Source organism: Hippocampus comes, unplaced genomic scaffold, assembly GCF_001891065.2.
Source record: "Hippocampus comes isolate QL1 unplaced genomic scaffold, H_comes_QL1_v1.1 scaffold147, whole genome shotgun sequence".
Taxonomy (NCBI): domain Eukaryota; kingdom Metazoa; phylum Chordata; class Actinopteri; order Syngnathiformes; family Syngnathidae; genus Hippocampus; species Hippocampus comes.
In genome coordinates, this window is record NW_017805009.1 from 2882092 (window position 1) to 2898704 (window position 16613).

Genomic DNA, 16613 nt, shown 5'->3' on the forward strand with positions numbered 1-16613 from the left:
AGCAATTTACTCTGAGCAGCTAATCGGATGCTACGGATCTAGCTTCAGTATCTACCCACATAGACAGTGAGGTCTATGTGGCCTCTTGGCCAATCGGAGGCCAGGATGATGCTCGGTAAGCCAATAGCAGAGCAGCTATGAGTATGTTGAGCCCAGGAAACTCGCAGCTGTGACCGAAATAAACATCGTTCACTATGTAAACCAGTGTGGTGGTTGCTGTTGCCTTTTTTCGAACGAAGCAGTAGAGGTCGCTGTTGGATAAGACTTCGTTGTAGTGAATGTCTTCGCGAGGCTGGAGCAGACAAAATGATTTCGTATAACGCAACAGGGGGTTTTTCGTCGTATGGGGGGCAGGAGAATGGGAATTGTGTTAATGCATGAAGATTTTTTCACATAAGGGGGTATTTTCGCCCATGCAGGTTTCGTTCTAGAGGAGTTTCACTGTACCATGAATTGGACTGGTGAGCACCAGTCCAATTCATGGCAGTAACTGAAAAAGAAATGAAAAACAATGGCATTAACAAAGAAACAAAGCAAAATGGCATTATATGTACTTTTTGAAAATAAAAACACTTTTTTTGTTTCTTTACTTTATTTGCCTTTTATTTAACCTAAAAATGTGTCAGATCATTTTGCCTGACACTGTCCTATAGATGCAAACTTTCACTCTCTCTCTTTCACTCTCTCACACATACACGCGTACGCTGAAATGAAGGAGAGAAGATCAAATTCAAGATTACGAGTTCACTCAAAATATTCCGCATTTAAAGTGTAAGAGCATGGCAATTTTCTAATCTCATTTTTGTGATGAAATGCACTGTAATTTCAGTCATATCATTTTGGTTATAGATAGATAGAGAGATATCATGCTGATGTTCCACTTGTCACATGCAAATGGGCTAACATAATCCAGAAACATTTAATGGATAAACAACTCTCTCACGACTCTGTAAATGTGAACATACTCAAGAATACGAGGCATGTGTGCAGTGTCTCGAACTGTGTTGGTTGTGTTCAAAGGTTAAACAAAATATTCTTGGAAAAAATGTAATAAGAGATCAAGTTCAAGCTAACCATCAGTGGTCCGCCCTTTTTTTAGTCCAAAAAGCGCTTTGTTACAGCTGCAGCTCTTGTGAAAGCGATCTATAAATAAAGATGTATTGTCTTGTAAAAACAACCACACGGATGTTCCTTAACCACAGTCAAACAAGCAATCTCAAGGAGATTAAAAGACTTGTGTAACTCACAATGAACTATCTTCAGCCAAAAACCACAGCCAAATCATGTCTGTCTTCCAATGGAAGTGTGAAGAGTTGTGCTGTTTTTTGTTTGTTTGTTTTTGAAATTGATATATGATTGTGCCCTCTGAAGCTTCCACCATTGCCCCGCAGCTGACTGGCGCAATGGAATCATGTACGAGCCAGAGATAAAGAGACATGTCTGTGGCACCTGGAAAAAGGGGATGGAACGCTTGTTGCCTTGGCAGTGGGATTCCTTGCATGCTCATTGGTTGGCACGGTTTGGGTCAGTAAAGAGGGGTGGCGTGTGGGGTGTATAAAGAGCATGTGTTGTTTGACAGGTCCTAGAAAAGGACTGCAAGAGAGAACACTTGTTGGCTGATTTAATTTTTTAAAACTATTATCTGAATGACGTTTTAATTTGAGAACAGAGTTTAAAATTCATGAAGAGCTGAACATTGGGGTATTCGTACATCTTTGCAGCCAATTACGCCAATTGTGACAATGCCCGGTGTTAATTTGGATTTCCTGCCAGCCCCAGAGGGTCCAGAGGCACTAGGCAGCCCAGATAGTGCTTGTTCTGCATCTGGCCTAGAGGAGGTCATTGGAGATCTGCTTTCACAACAGGAGGATGAAGAAGAGCAGTTCAGTCAGAGGAATTTTGAATTGGCGCTGAGATGTGTGGTGGAGGAGATCCACGGTGACCTCAAGTCATTTAAAAAGCAAGTTGATTCACAGCTGGAGCAGGCAGAAATTCAGATGATGCCTCTGGCCCAGGCGCTGGCTAGTTTGCAAGAGGAGAACTTGAGGCTGAGGAGTCAACAGGAGAGGTTGGTGATGCAAGTAGAGACGCTTTGCAAAGCGATGGGGCTTCCTGATGCTTTAGCGCAAGTCAACTCAGACCCCCCATCCAATTCTCCACTGAGCGATTCCCATGCTTGCACAACACCAAATGCAAAGCTTCATACAACCCATGAGGAAAACTTCGATAATTCAACTGGGGACGCTCCACCTGTTGAACCCCAGGAAAGGAAATCAACAACCCAGGACCTGGACTCGGCTTCAGAATGCACAGAGGCACAACCAACTTTGGAACTTGAGCCAGCACCAGTCTCTCACCCTCCAGCCTTTGCGTCTTGCCGCTCTCTCTCTGCTCCCGCCCTAATGGGAAACATTTCATGGAACAGCAGCATGGTAGTGCACGTATTATGGTTCTGATTATGACCTCTTTTTAATATGTTGGTTTAAAGGGGAAGTCAACCCCAAAGTATTCTTGACAGTAATATGTTTTATGCGCCTCCACTAGCCCAAACACGGCATTCAGATTAATGTTGCATTTCTGGAATATGAGTTAAGCAGTGAAATCCACCTGTTTTAGCCATCTCAGGGGGCCGCCATTTTGCCACTTTCTGTCAATTACAAATTACATAACAGTTGTTCTGAGCTCAGGTAACGACCAAGCACGGCTCTTCTTTTCTAAGGCCAAGCCATGATTGATTGTTACCGGAGTCCTGAGCAACTGTGATGTAATTTTCAGTCAACAGTAAATGACAAAATAGCCACCCTCTGAGATGGACAAAAACGGCTGGATTTGACTGCTTAACTTGGATTCCACAAACGCAACATTAATCTGAATGCCGTGTTTGGACTCGTGGGGGCGCAAAGAGTTTATTCTTGTAAAGAAATCTTTTGGGTTGGCTTCCCCTTTGAGTGTTTTGTTCTCGTGTGGATGATGGGTGAAGATGACAGGTGCGACTTCTACCCTGAAATTGGACTTAACCCTGTAGAATGGTTTTGTTCCATCCCAAAGCTAATTCAAATTCTAAATGCCATTGATATTTGATTATCATGGACTGTTTGTCTTTTACGGGGAGGGAGCTAACACTGGCAAATTCCTCAAATGACCCATTGCGACCGGTGTGTTTGGCTATACACAGTATAACTGGTGGATCTGATTGATGCTACCGAATACATAATTGATGGTCCTGGACAGATGATAGCCTTAGAGAGAACTGATTTAAAGATCAACCATTAATCTGATCAATTGGCCTCAACTCTGTCTCCACAACAACACCAAACACCTTAGACACTGAGTTTGCAAATTGTCTTAAACATGAGTTATGCACAAAGGCTCTTAGATTTTTTTTCCCCACCCCCCGCAGGCCCACACACATTCTGTCTTTGCGAAACTCAGAGGCCTTGTTTGGCCGTGCTGCAACTCCAAACATTCTTTGTCAGTCAAGTGACTTTTTTTCCACCCAGTCCCAGGGGACACAAGTTCACAAAGATTTGCTCAGCAGTGATCATGCAATACAGGCTTGTCTTGCCTTCGTCCCCCTCTGGGGAGACCTGGTCAGGCCGAGGCCTTCCTAGAAGCGTGGTGGACCGGGATGGAGACAGCTGTCTGAGCTATATCTGGACCTGGACCTGATTATGGCAAAAGCACAGTGGCCGCAGCTACAGTGGTCTTCCACAGGCATTCAGCACCATGTGAACATTTTGAGAGGTGTTTTGTTTAGGATTCATGGTCGCTGGAGATATTTTGGTATACCCCTAAGGCGTTTCCCTCTCTAAACAACTGCGCGAAAGTACTTTCATCATCTCAAATGCTTCCCACAATGTTCCAACTTCCAAAAAATACACAATTTATTGTACATAAAACTTCATTAAGTTAATTTAGAAGTACATTTACTTTGGTCACCAATGACTGGTGTATTTAGTTGTTGTACTTGCACAGCATGTATGGTTGGGTAAGGTGTAATTTTGTCATATTACGACTATGACTTTTTTTATTGTAATCTGCTTTTAAATTATTTGTTTGGTGGACAGAATGTTTTTTTCATCGTGATTTTTACTTTATTTGTACAACCTTTCAACTAAGTGCACATTTCAGAAAGGCTTTAAATCTTCCATAAAATTGGCGCATGTTCTCCGGTGTCTAATGGTGTGACATAAACAGTCGGTTCCCGGCTGCTCAGTCACATTTAACAAACCCAATGTCAGTCACACATAATGAACAAGTGACTATTGCCTCTCTTTCTGCCATGGCCGGATGGAGCAGGGGGGTGGAAGAAATAATGAGCTATGTGGAGTGGGCAGTCTTTGTCCGAGAAGAGAAGATTATTAGGAGGGAAAGATGTGGGCTTTGAAACCAAGTTCCCTGATTCAGGCCTATTATGGTGTTCACCTAAATCCTTCTGTGCCTATTACTTCGTAAATGTCAACAAACTTTGAATGTGTTTTCTTAACATCACCCTGGTCTCATAATGCTGAAACTTACAGTCTGTGATTCAAGGCTTGGAGATTCGCATTGTATCCAACTATGGTCACAGTTTAGCAATCTCACAATAAATAACAAACACCCCTTACTCTGCATGTTTTTGTTCTCGCTCTTATTGCCTTTTATTTTGTCTGGTGTAGATGGAGACCGAGCCAGTCGCTGCCTCAGAGCCGGTGTTTTCATCCGGGCCGTCAGTCCAAGTGCACATCCCAAATGGTTCCACAATCCAGGCCAATGCTGAGGAGTCTCCCGGAAAACTGACTGCTGACCAGTTGGCTGCTATAGAGGATGAAGAGCTCCTCGACAAAATGGTACTTCACGCCCAAGTTATGATTCGAAATGATTTATACAACCACTTGGTGACCAATACAACAGCTACAGACATGCGCAGAGTTCGCGTATGTGCAGTAAATCTTGTCAGCTGGGTTATATTTGGAAAATTCACAGCCTGTTGCTGTGTGTTGGCACTTTATTATCATCGGAACAGCATGCGTAAACAGTTGTGACCCCGATTGTGTGGAAGGACTAACCTCTCATTGTTACTCTTTGTAACTCTTCCAACAGCTTGATGAGTCCAAAGATTTTGAGGAAAGGAAAATGATCCGTGCAGCCATGAGGGACCTTCGCAAAAAAAAGAGAGGTAACAAAAGCAAAACTAATCTGATATCTATCATAGCCGAGTCCACAATACCTCTAAAATGCAAACCTCTAAAAGTCACAAAGGCAAGAATGGGTTGTTCATTGTAAACAACTTTTGTATTCCCAAATATTTCCACTCACTCTGCTCTCAGAGACCATGCTGGGGTGCACTCAAGAGGAAATAGGTAGGACAGGTTGGTTTGCAGTGCAGTTTATTAGCTCATATGCTTGCATTTTCCATTTTGCGTGTGTTTGCACCATAGCACCGTTGTCCAACACTTGGAATGGAATAAATCTGTGTGTTGGCAAAGGCAAGACGATAGTTTGATGCATGTTTTTATATTTTTGTTTGAGAACAGTGTTTGACAATCATCACAACAGGTGTTCTAAAACTTCACGCGCCAACTTCATTCATGCAGCTGAGTTAACTGATGTATACAATTGTAAGTGCATGATACACTCATTCTTAATAACTGTAAAAGTTGGAAGGTCTGAATCATTTGGTACTTCAAAATAGATTTGTTCTCGTTCTTTAGTCACTGTTTGTTTTTACATTGCACTCGACAGAAGTCTTCATGCACTTTCCCTCGGAAGCCTATTTATCCTTAATTGTGGAAGTAACAGGTTTTTCATATGTATCGTGTCTCCCTCTCTTTTTGTCCATTGATAACACTGCATCTCCTCTCTCCATCCCCCCTCCCCCTTTTGTTCCATCTATTCCCCTTCTTATCCAGATCAGAGAGAAAAAGAACGTGAGACTCGTCTGCAGGAGCTCCGGCAGCAGCGAGACGAGCGTTCTAACAAAAGTCGCACTGGAGTCGGAGCGGGAGAAGTGGTGATGAGGAAGGTGGAGAAGTCTGCAGATGGCTCCACACTTAGTCAAGTTACCAAGACAGACCGCTTTGCTCAGTCCGGTATTTTTGTCATTTTGCTTTTTCCAAACCTCCCGAAAATGAGGCATTTTATTCAGCCTGTTGAGAATATACGAGCTGCCGATGTCAACTGTCTAATATCAATGTGTGTGCTTAGATGACGGCAGCAGGTCATCTCGCAGCACTGTTTTTGAGGCCAGTTATGTGCAGAAAACAGACAGTGAGTTGTTGCTTCTTTCCCACCTTCAAATCAATTCCACCCATCATTGCCTGTACTCTACACTGCATGTTTTGCTTGAGTGTTCTACTCGCATGCTTTTCTCTACATTTTAGGAGGGACGGTCCAGTCTAAGTCATACAGCTATACGTCTTCATCCTCCTCTAATACAAGCAAAAAAGTAGGCAGGTGAGTTGTTTAAGCCTTTTGCACAATATTATCTCACCAGTGGTTACATGGAATTTGTGGTTTTAGTTTCCCAAAATACACTTTATTTTTACATGTGCAAATTCGGGTACTTGAGATTGGAACATGGGCCAAAAAGACATTCAATTTAAATTAGGTTAAGACATTTTTTTCTCTCAAAGATTTCACATCATTCAAAACAGTTTGATCTATTGCAACCTCATTTTTTATATGAATGACAAAATTATTTATAGTCACAATAAATGGCTCTCGTGAATTTTAATTTCTTGACTGGGTATCCTTTATAAGTAATTGTCACAAGTGCCACAGTAAGTTATGTGAAGGTACTTTAATGAAATTAGTTTTGAATTATTGACAAAAACTCTGACCAAACATATCTCTACCGTTAATTAAGGCATATCCATTACTACAAGCAGATAGGGAATACTTGATTAGAATGCAGTAGATACTGACAGAAATTAACTGGTCCCTTTAGAATGGTTAAAGTTCTAGTAATTGTTTGGTGAAAATTGTGTGATAAGATCTGTTATGTGAATAATTTCCTAAAAGTAAAAAAAATAATCAGCATCATCATCATCATTTTCAGCCAAAAGACCATTTGAAATTAAAGGCATAACTGCACATACAGTAAAAACAATTTGGGGATGCCCAAGGGGCTACAATGCGGTTGTCAGTCACCATGCGTTTTTACAGACACTTTGTGTTCTTTTCCGAATGAAGTGTTATGTATTTGATTATTTCAGTGTGTTTGATCGCGAGGACGAGTCGTCGTCGTCTCGCAGTGGCGGGTTGGCCGCGGTGGAGCGAAGGCAGGCTGAGAGACGCAAGGAGCTGATGAGGGCGCAGACTTTGCCCAAGACCTCGGCCATGCAGGCCCGCAAAGCCATGATAGAGAAGCTGGAGAAGGAGGGAGGCGGGTGAGCATAAACACTGAGATGGACTAACCAAAAAAAGGAAAGAACAAGCAAGTATTGACATCAACTCTCCTCTTTAAGCCCGGGACATCAGGTGGTCTCCAAAGTAAACAAAGTTCAGCGTTCCACCAGCTTTGGTGTACCCAACGCTAACTCCATCAAGCAGATGCTGCTCGACTGGTGCCGTGCCAAGACTCGCTCATATGAGGTGCGCATCCCAGCCACGTGCTCACCACCCTCCTTTCATGCCACCCATTAAAAGTTGATCTGAACCTGCTAATGCGCCCTCGGCCGGGATAATATCGAACTAGCCAGGGAATGTTTCCATCACTTAACTCGTTTTTTTTTCCTTCTCCCCGAGCAGCATGTGGATATACAAAACTTTTCATCCAGCTGGAGCAACGGCATGGCATTCTGCGCCCTGGTACACAACTTCTTTCCAGAGGCCTTCGACTACAGCTCCCTGAGTCCCAGCAACCGCAGGCATAACTTTGAGGTGGCCTTCAGCAATGCAGAGTGAGTTCAAACATCCGACTAGGTTGACTCGGTCGCTGGTGACTGACCACTTCAGCGCTGCTGAGGTTTCTGACATGGATAGACCATGCACAGTATGCTCACCCAATTCAGCCTTATTGACAGCAGAACTTGGATCTACAACTAATATATGCACTCATGGGCTACGAGATCAGTTACATCTGCACAGTCTGGTAAGCTAATGCAAGAGCGATATTAATTACAATCAGAGATATAGTCATTTAACATGTCTCGGTTTGTGACTTGCAGTGGTACAGAACTGCTCTGCATTCAATTGAGAGATGCTTTTTACCTTATTTAGCTACACAAGCGAGGGACCTAGAAACAAATGTTTCAGCCAATGTTTTCATATTTTGAAATCGAATGGAAAATGCATTAAAATGTCAAGCCAGTGCAATGCCCTTTTTACACATTTGAATAGATTACTTTTTCATCCACGGTGTCCTCAGTTTACGACAGTCCCGTCATGGCATTCCAAGGCTACGAACTGTCACACGGAATAAGAAAGGACACTCGTGTACAGCTTTTTTCATTTGATTGTTTTATATTTATGACGAAGTGTTTTTAAGCCACAAAGTGGTTTGAGTCATTACAATTATGACCTTTTGGGGTTATGAATGGCGTACGAGCTAGTTTGCACAGCTGCAGCCAAATACATCAGTACGTTTCATAAGAAGGCATGCTTCTAATTTATTGTTTTGTTTGTTTGTTCTGACTTTATTGCATTAGCACATGGTCCTATGACTACAGCACATTATGACTTCTGTACAAATTTGTGTTACATTGCTGTTGCAGGGACTGAACTTGGTCATAAACAGAGGACCCTCATACAGAAGGAAGATATAGAATAACTTAAATGGGTATAATTCAAATAAATAATCAAATAAAAAAATATTAAATAATATTAATCCTTTCAAGGACAGCGGTTACTACATTGGACAGCTTATCAGGTTATCAACTTACAGCGTGCATGAAAGGGTTAATATAAGACTGACTATCACGACTCTTGTACTCTCATCTCCTTTCGAAGCCACAGATCTGTAGGCAACTCCCCCCCAAAAAATTGGTCCATCCATCAGCCATGCAATATCGTCTCCCTTCTTTTTTCTCCTCTCCCCACGCTCATTTTAATTTCTCCTGTCATCATACTATACCTGTGATGTCACCCAAGTGCACCATGCCCACACTGGTTCGTGGTTTCTGGACTGTCACCTGACCACAGTCACCACCCGTGTGCTTGTGTGTGAATGTGCACTCTTCACATGTACTGAGTCCACTTGCATTTTTTGGGTTATTTGAAGTCACACATGCACACACTACACGTACACGTGTTTCACCTGAGTGTGAGTAGTCGTATTAGTCTACTGAAGGAAAAAAAAAAAGCTAAATGAGCATCGCCTGACGCTCATTTGACAATTTTGTTTTATGTCTGTTTGTGTATTCTATGCCACATATGTATGATGTTTCATGATGTTTAAGAAGCATGTCAACACATTGCCACTTGTGTGAACACTGCCAATGTAATGTTTGTTTGTTTGTCTCTCTGCTGTCTCTGTCCACTGAATCTGTATTATGGCTGCTCACTGCATTATTTGCGTTATCTCCTTCATGTCTTTCCCACCTGTTGTTGTCCTCTTCTTTCATCTCATTTTCTCTCCATTCCTTCTGTCGTTTGCCTCCTCCTCTTTGTCTGTGTCCTCCTTCCCGATTCTTTCCGGGCGCAGGAAACTAGTGGACTGTCCGCAGCTGCTGGATGTGGATGACATGGTGAAGATGCGCGAACCTGATTGGAAGTGTGTGTACACATACCTGCAGGAGTTCTACAGAGGTCTGGTGACCAAGGGCCTGGTTAAAACCAAAAACTCGTCCTAAAGGCCCACCCGAGCATAAAAGCGAACCCATGGTGAGAGAGGGAAAAGGAAGCCTCACTGTGGTTCTTCTCGATCAAGGGTTGGTAAGTCCGGTCCGAGAGCGTCGCTTTCCTGCCTGTTTTGGAAGTGTCTCTCCTCAACACACCTGATTCAAATGATCAGCTCATTACCAAGCTCTGTAGAAGCTTGATAACAAACCTGATCATTTGAATCACGTGATTGAAGGAGTGAAACTTCTAAAACAGGCAGGACAGCCGCGCTCTAGGACTGGATTTGCCTACAACCGTTCTAGACTGTGTGTATGAGAGCATGTACCGTTAAATGTTTGTGAGGAAATTTCTTTACAATAACATGTTTTATGCGCCTCTACACTTTTAGACACAGCATTCTGATTAATATTGTGTTTCTGAATTTGAGTTAAGCAACAGAGTGCGGCCATTTTGTCATTTTTTGTCAACTGAAAATGACATCACAGTTGCTCAAGGCTCAGGTAACCACCAGTCACGGGTCACCTGTTATCTGAAGCTGAGCCATGATTGATTGTTACCTAAGACGTGAGCAACTGTGATGTCATTTTCAGTTGACAGAAAATGGCAAAATGGCCGCCCCCTGAAATGGACAAAAATGGGAGAATTTTACTGCTTAACTTGTATTCCACAAACACAATATTAATCTGAATGCGGTGTTTAGACTAGTGGGGGTGCAGAGAACATATTAATGTAAAGAAAATTTGGGGGGTTGACTTCCCTTGAAGAAAAGAGCCAAACATGGTATGCTTGTGTCTCTTTGTGCATATTATCCAGACTTGATATAGGCATCCGGCCAGGTCGACCTGCTCTTAAACGCTCTAAAAGGAGTAAATGTATCACATTGTTTCAAACAGACAGCTCTGGAGACAAAACAGAAAGGGGGAAAAATAATCATCTGCGAGTTTGTGTTGTAGCCTGTGGTTTCTTTTAATTCAGTGATAGTTTACATGTGTTTATGCATTAGACTATCAAACCCTTTTAAAGATGCTATTAAAGAACGAATGGTTGACTGCAGCCCCTAAAATAGGAAATGACTTATTTTACGAAGTTGTTTCTTCTCATGCAGTAGGGCAGACTCTTGTCTTGGCCATTTTTGATTGACTGCATTGTGAAGAATGCTGAGATACAAGTACTGCATTATGTTTGCATACTGGCACCATGTGGTCAAAATGTGTAGTGCTCACACATGAAGTAGTCACCAACAAGATTCGTTTTCCAATGTGTGGCCTGCAAGCAAATTTGGTATACTTCAGTCCATTCCTCCTTCAAATAGAAAGACGGTTGTAGTTCTCGCGTGTTCATCACAAGTCTAGCTAGTCGTCATCCCGCTCATGCTGTGTGTCTTTGCTTCCTCCCCGCAGAACATACGCCAACTGCATGCCTTTGCTGGAAGTGGAGGACATGATGATCATGGGAAACAAACCCGACTCCAAATGCGTGTTCACCTACGTGCAGTCTCTGGTCAACCACCTGCGCAGGCACGAGATGGCCATGGGTCGGCCCTCCGACCTTTGACGTAGGTTTGGTGACAAACGTTGAGCTTCGGTGTGCCGGGACGCATGTTCGCTAACAAACAAAGGCAGGGTGGATTGTGTGTGAGTTTGTTAAATAATTCCGTCAGCAGTGTTGGTGTTGTCCTCTCATGGATAAAATCACATATATATTTTCCAACAAGATCCTGTTGAAGGAACTAACTTTAAACATGACATTTTCAAAACAGTCACCCTTTTTGCTACTTTTTAAAATTTTCAATTCAGTCATATGTATGCGAGTGACACGCAGCAAGAGAGGCAATGATATACACTACTTCTCTTTTTAACTTATTTATACATCTATTTTGTATTGTAAATTCTGTGTCATCGTTCCCACTAAACAAGAATTCTTGTGATGCGTTATTGGCATTTAATGTTGGTACTTTGACATTTTGGACCCAACTCCTGGTCACTTTATTATTTAAAGTTATTCTCCTTCTGGTGTCACTTAACATATTACTATTTAATGCATTCGCACTGGGTTGTTTATTGTAGTACATATACATCTGTATTCATATCGATGTAAACTCAGCTGTCTGGTCTGCAGTGCTACTGAAAACAAGCATCAGTTTTGGACAAAACTTATGTACTGTGTGTGTCACGATGACAAATGATCAGTGATCTTGCCGCCACCATCACGCTTGTTTATTCTTAATGATGTGGGGGCGGGGGGGACTATTAGTAACAGATTTAAAAAAAAAAGGGGGGGGGCTGATGAGCACCAGCTCTCAGCTGAAACAAAACACCAAACATGAGAGTGCATGTGTATATTTTACAGCTAAAAGATTTTTTATGAGGTTTTCATGTCTACAATGAGCAGTGTTTTAAGATCTTGGTTGGATAAAACTAAATGTATTCACTCTATTCTGTAGCTCTTTACATAAGTGAAATGCGATCCCAGTGCTACCAACTAAGAAACAAACTTTCCACACATAAGGCAGGGAGTGTTGTACATAAGATGTTTCTGTGCACCGCACCTCAATGTGAATTCATTAAAGCAGACAAACCAATTTTTTTTGTGTTGATTATTTCTCAAGGGGTGTCTAAACATGGTCTTCTGCAACCGATGCGGTGTAAGGGCATCATTCAGGAAAACTCGCATTTTCTCCTCAAATGCTTTTCAGGAACAACTGAAGGGGAGTTTTAGATGGTTTTGTGGAGCTTTTTAAGTGACAATAGTCAAATTTGTGAAAATATAGGACGATTTAGTTGAAAATTTGACTAATTAGTTGCAAATGTATTCTCAAAAAACTCAGATAAAACACCTACTGTATTTTTCAATGTAGTGTCTTTGAACGAATTATTTCATGAGGTAATCCTGAATTGTTCCTGATGTCTCCTCAAACGATGGTGGGCCAATTTATAAACATGCCTATACTCAGCCCAATTGTAATCTACTTTCTCCAGTAAAGTCATAATAATGCATTTGTTGTAAACATTTTATTCCTTTACAGTGGTGACACTTGAATCTTGTGTGTAGCAGCCAACCCACCAGTACATGTAGCATCAGCCTCAGACCAATCAACAGATTTTTAGTCTGCGGCTTCATTAGGTAGCTCAGTGAGTCGGAAGCAGACACAAGAGGACACAAGTGAGGCGACCTCAAAATAGCCAACACATAACCGAGAATGACAAATGATATGCTATGAACCAATCAGTGCAGAGGAAAAAAAAATAGTAAAGCAAAGAGTTTGTCCTTCCTCTTTTCCAGAATCTGATGGCCTTGTCCAGCAGTCCCATATTGTAACATTGTTATAGGTCAAGGTGCTTGGCCTCGGGTTCAGGCTCTGAGGTGGCAGGGGTGTTCTGAGTGACCACAGAGGCAGTGGCGGGCTTGTACTCTGGCTCACTTTTAAACGGGCTGTCTTTGGCGGGAGCAAACCGGAACTCTTCTGGCACTTCGTCATCTGCTTGGAGCTTCTTGTAGAAACCCAGTTTGCCCAGAAGCTCATTGATCTCCGAGCGTGTCATATCAGACAAGGCGATGCGCTGAGGAAACAATAAGACACCAAGGCTTAGATCTCCTCAGTTGCTAAATAAACCAAAATATTACAATAGAGTGCATATTGCCCAAAACAAAACTGCAATCACAGGAATTAACATTTTACTCTCCGCGCGTGTGCATATGTCATCTCAATCTTAAAATGGATTTTACCTCCAGCTCCTCATAGTAATGGTTCAGGAGGACAAGCTCAGGGTCGGCCCCAGGAATGTGCTTCATCACCAGGTTATGGCTAAGGGAGTGCAGGTCAAGGACCGATAGATGTCCACTGCTGATTACACCCGGTTCTGTGCAAAAGGCTAATACGGTACTTTGATTTGTTTTGATTAATGTCATTACATCACTACATTGTCTCAATAGAGCACAAATTGTACATAGACAAAGCCAAGATGTTAAATATGACAGGCCATTTTAGTTTTTTTGTACCAATATTTATTAGTTGGCAGGTTACATTTTAATTGGATTAAACGTATAATCCGTCAAAAGGGAAATTCAGGATTATGGACAGATAGCAGATGACATTAGTCCATCGATCTCATTTTCCAAAGTTGAATCTCATTCAGCTGTGAAGGTGTTATTTTTCCAAAAGGATACTAAAGAGGAATGTCCTGGACCACAAAGGCTTTGACCTGCACACAAAAGTGGACAATCTGTGACATGTCTGCCAGAGATGATTGACAACATTTGTGTTATTCCAACACAATTTACCTCTCTGAGTCTATTCAACTGTCATCCACCACATGTCTGCAAAGAGATATTCGAAACACATATTTTGTTATGTTTATGTCATCAGATTTGTGCAGTAATGCACTACATTTACTACGGAACCATCAACAATGAAATGACAGCAAAGCCCATTAGGAAACAATGTGTTGCGAAATGTCAATCTAATAACTGTAAATCACGATTCACAATCTTTAGATAATACATTCTGAATGGTCTAGTGCACGCTTAGTTGTCGGAGGTGGGAAAAATCCAACTTCCCACCTTCCTCAAAGACAGCATTAGTCCTGTTCTGCATCAACATATTATAAAGCAAGGTTGCTCAAGTAGGCCTGTTTTTGAGCTATGCCAAAATTCACAGGCTCCGTCCTTTGAAGGCCGCATGATAGCACAACTCGACTTCAGTGCACGTGGATTCAAAATTCACATGAATCCTCTCCAAATTAGGTAACCACAGTTTATCCGATCCACGGTGGCTACATGAGGAGGAGCCTTTGAAGGACCCTGCGTGCGAATTTAGAGACCACATGTGCTTGAGTTGGGCTCAAAGTGGTGTCATTTGGCCAAAAACATGGCTTTCGGAGAACACAACGCATGTGTCTCCCAAGATCTTCCAACCCACCAGATTCAAATGATCAGCCCCTGATCATTTGAACCAGGTATGCTGATTCGCCGGCCCAGTTGGATTCCCTTGGGCATGATGGTGACCCTCTTGACGTGGGTGGCAGGCCGAAACTGATGATTTTTCACCATTTCACAGGGACTCAAGAATCAAAGCAGCTGACAACATAAATGACCAAAGCATCATCACAAACATGTTGCCCATGATGTAAAAGTGGACAGGTCAAATCAAATTCACCAAACACTGTAGTGCATTTTAGGTTCATTCCAAAATTTCACCCAAAAGCCCTAAAACCTTAACATTTTGTGAGTCGTGTAGAATTTGTATTAATTTCTTTCCATGCTCTGTGGGAAAGATGCTCAAACTGTTTTATAGAAACGAGAGACTCGGGTTTCAAGTTACAGGCATTTCTGTCCCAACAATGGTGACAGCACGCTTTTGTTAAACTGTGGAGGCCAGCCAGGTATTCTCCTAAGGAAATGCATCATGTATTTCAATGTTACACTACTTCATCACACCTTTGCTTATGCACGTCGTGTCCTGTTAACGCATTTTCTGTACTTTAAAACGTCCTACAGTGTCAATGTGATGTTGGTCCTATATTGCCAACAGGTTCTCTTTTTGCTTCTTAGCGTCGTGCAGCCGTTTTAGTTTTCATCTACGCGTGCGCACACCGGCATCCATTCACTTATCAAAGGACAAAAACATAAATCACTGAGCGGTCGTCGTTTACGAGTTAGGTTCCGTACTGACGTCGGAACGCGTCTGAGTCTGCGAGTCAGTAACCTATGCTAACGTAGTAGTCAAATCAAAATTGCAGTTGTGTCTAAAGCCATAAATATACAACAATGTAAACGTAGTCTTGCGCAGTTTGTAATATATAAGTGTCGTAAACAGAGAAGCTCCTCGTACACCGCTCTCGCTCTCTCTTTCGATCAGTGTCGAGTATTGTCCTGTACAGTACCTCCACCCTGGCTCGAGCCAGCCCCTCCAGCTTGTCGACGTCCACTTCAAATGAGGACGCACAGGAAAGCAGACTGAAAAGTAGCAGCCACATAGTTCCGAAGCACAACTCACGACGATCCTCAAGGGATGTGGGCGCCGCACACACCTGAAGAGGATGCACAGCAGAAGTGAGGATGAGGAGGGGCGGGGGGAAGATCAGGGTAGTGCTTGGGGATGTCACATCCGGATGGCGTGCCACGTCAAAGGTTTTTCACGTGAGAGTGGGCGTGGTAAAAGGCCCTGAGATTGCCATTCGGATACGGTTTATTAAATTAAAGCACATAAAGACAAATATATTTTGTAATTGTTTTCAGTGGTGGTAGAAGTACCCACTCTAAAGTAAAAGCACAAATGCAGTACTAGTGTAACAAAGTAGAGATTTAACGCTTGTATTTGAATCAAAATATTTATTTTTAAATATACATTTATTTATTTTAATAATAAATAATTGACACGTACTTCGTTAGAAAAGTACATTTTTACAGTTTGTCATGTACTATACAATACTTGTTTTGATAAGTTGGCACTACTACCAACAAAGCCCCCCCCCCAAAAAAACGGTTTTCCCTTTTCATGAACAAATGATAACATGCATCAGGATTTTTTTTCTCAAGTGTTTTTATTACTCTTAAGGCATGAAAAAAAAATCACTTTCATTTTTTTCAAAACATATTTTTCAAGGAAAGCTGCACTGTGATCTACTGGTTCGCATGTGCAGAGGTCCATGGTTCGAATCCGGCTGCGGCCTTCCTGTGTGGAGTTTGCATGTTCTCCCCGTGCCTGTGTGGGTTTTCTCCAAGTGCTCCGATTTCCTCCCACGTTCTAAAAACATGCATGGCAGGTTGATGGAACACTCTAAATCACAGGTGTCGAAGTCCGGTCCTCGAGGGCCGGTGTCCTGCATGTTTTCCATCCCTCCCTGCTGCAA

At 42.3% G+C, this 16613-nt stretch overlaps 2 protein-coding genes across 8 annotated transcripts in view; one reads left to right on the forward strand and one right to left on the reverse strand.

The window, feature by feature from the left end:
• The window catches only part of smtnb (smoothelin b), a 52184-nt gene extending 39841 nt beyond the window's left edge, over positions 1-12343 (forward strand). For 2 of the 7 annotated variants that reach the window (XM_019860541.1, XM_019860594.1), the window contains 10 exons: positions 4659-4829; positions 5083-5158; positions 5310-5351; positions 5892-6071; positions 6187-6249; positions 6363-6435; positions 7197-7370; positions 7449-7575; positions 7732-7883; positions 11163-12343. In XM_019860541.1, the coding sequence (XP_019716100.1) occupies positions 4659-4829; positions 5083-5158; positions 5310-5351; positions 5892-6071; positions 6187-6249; positions 6363-6435; positions 7197-7370; positions 7449-7575; positions 7732-7883; positions 11163-11316 (1212 nt within the window). In that variant the 3' untranslated portion in view covers positions 11317-12343. Of the gene's footprint in view, positions 1-4658; positions 4830-5082; positions 5159-5309; positions 5352-5891; positions 6072-6186; positions 6250-6362; positions 6436-7196; positions 7371-7448; positions 7576-7731; positions 7884-9625; positions 9805-11162 lie in introns of all 7 variants that reach the window. The other 5 variants (XM_019860550.1, XM_019860568.1, XM_019860558.1 and 2 more) reach the window with 5 other exon arrangements.
• Positions 12344-12754: 411 nt separating this feature from the next.
• selenom (selenoprotein M) lies at positions 12755-15843 on the reverse strand. The gene is made up of 5 exons (XM_019860918.1): positions 15645-15843; positions 14044-14079; positions 13930-13964; positions 13489-13567; positions 12755-13322 (listed from the first exon to the last, which is right to left on the reverse strand). Exons 1-5 carry the CDS (start codon positions 15735-15737, stop codon positions 13086-13088), a joined length of 480 nt encoding a protein of 159 aa, XP_019716477.1. The 5' UTR covers positions 15738-15843; the 3' UTR covers positions 12755-13085.
• Positions 15844-16613: the final 770 nt, after the last annotated feature.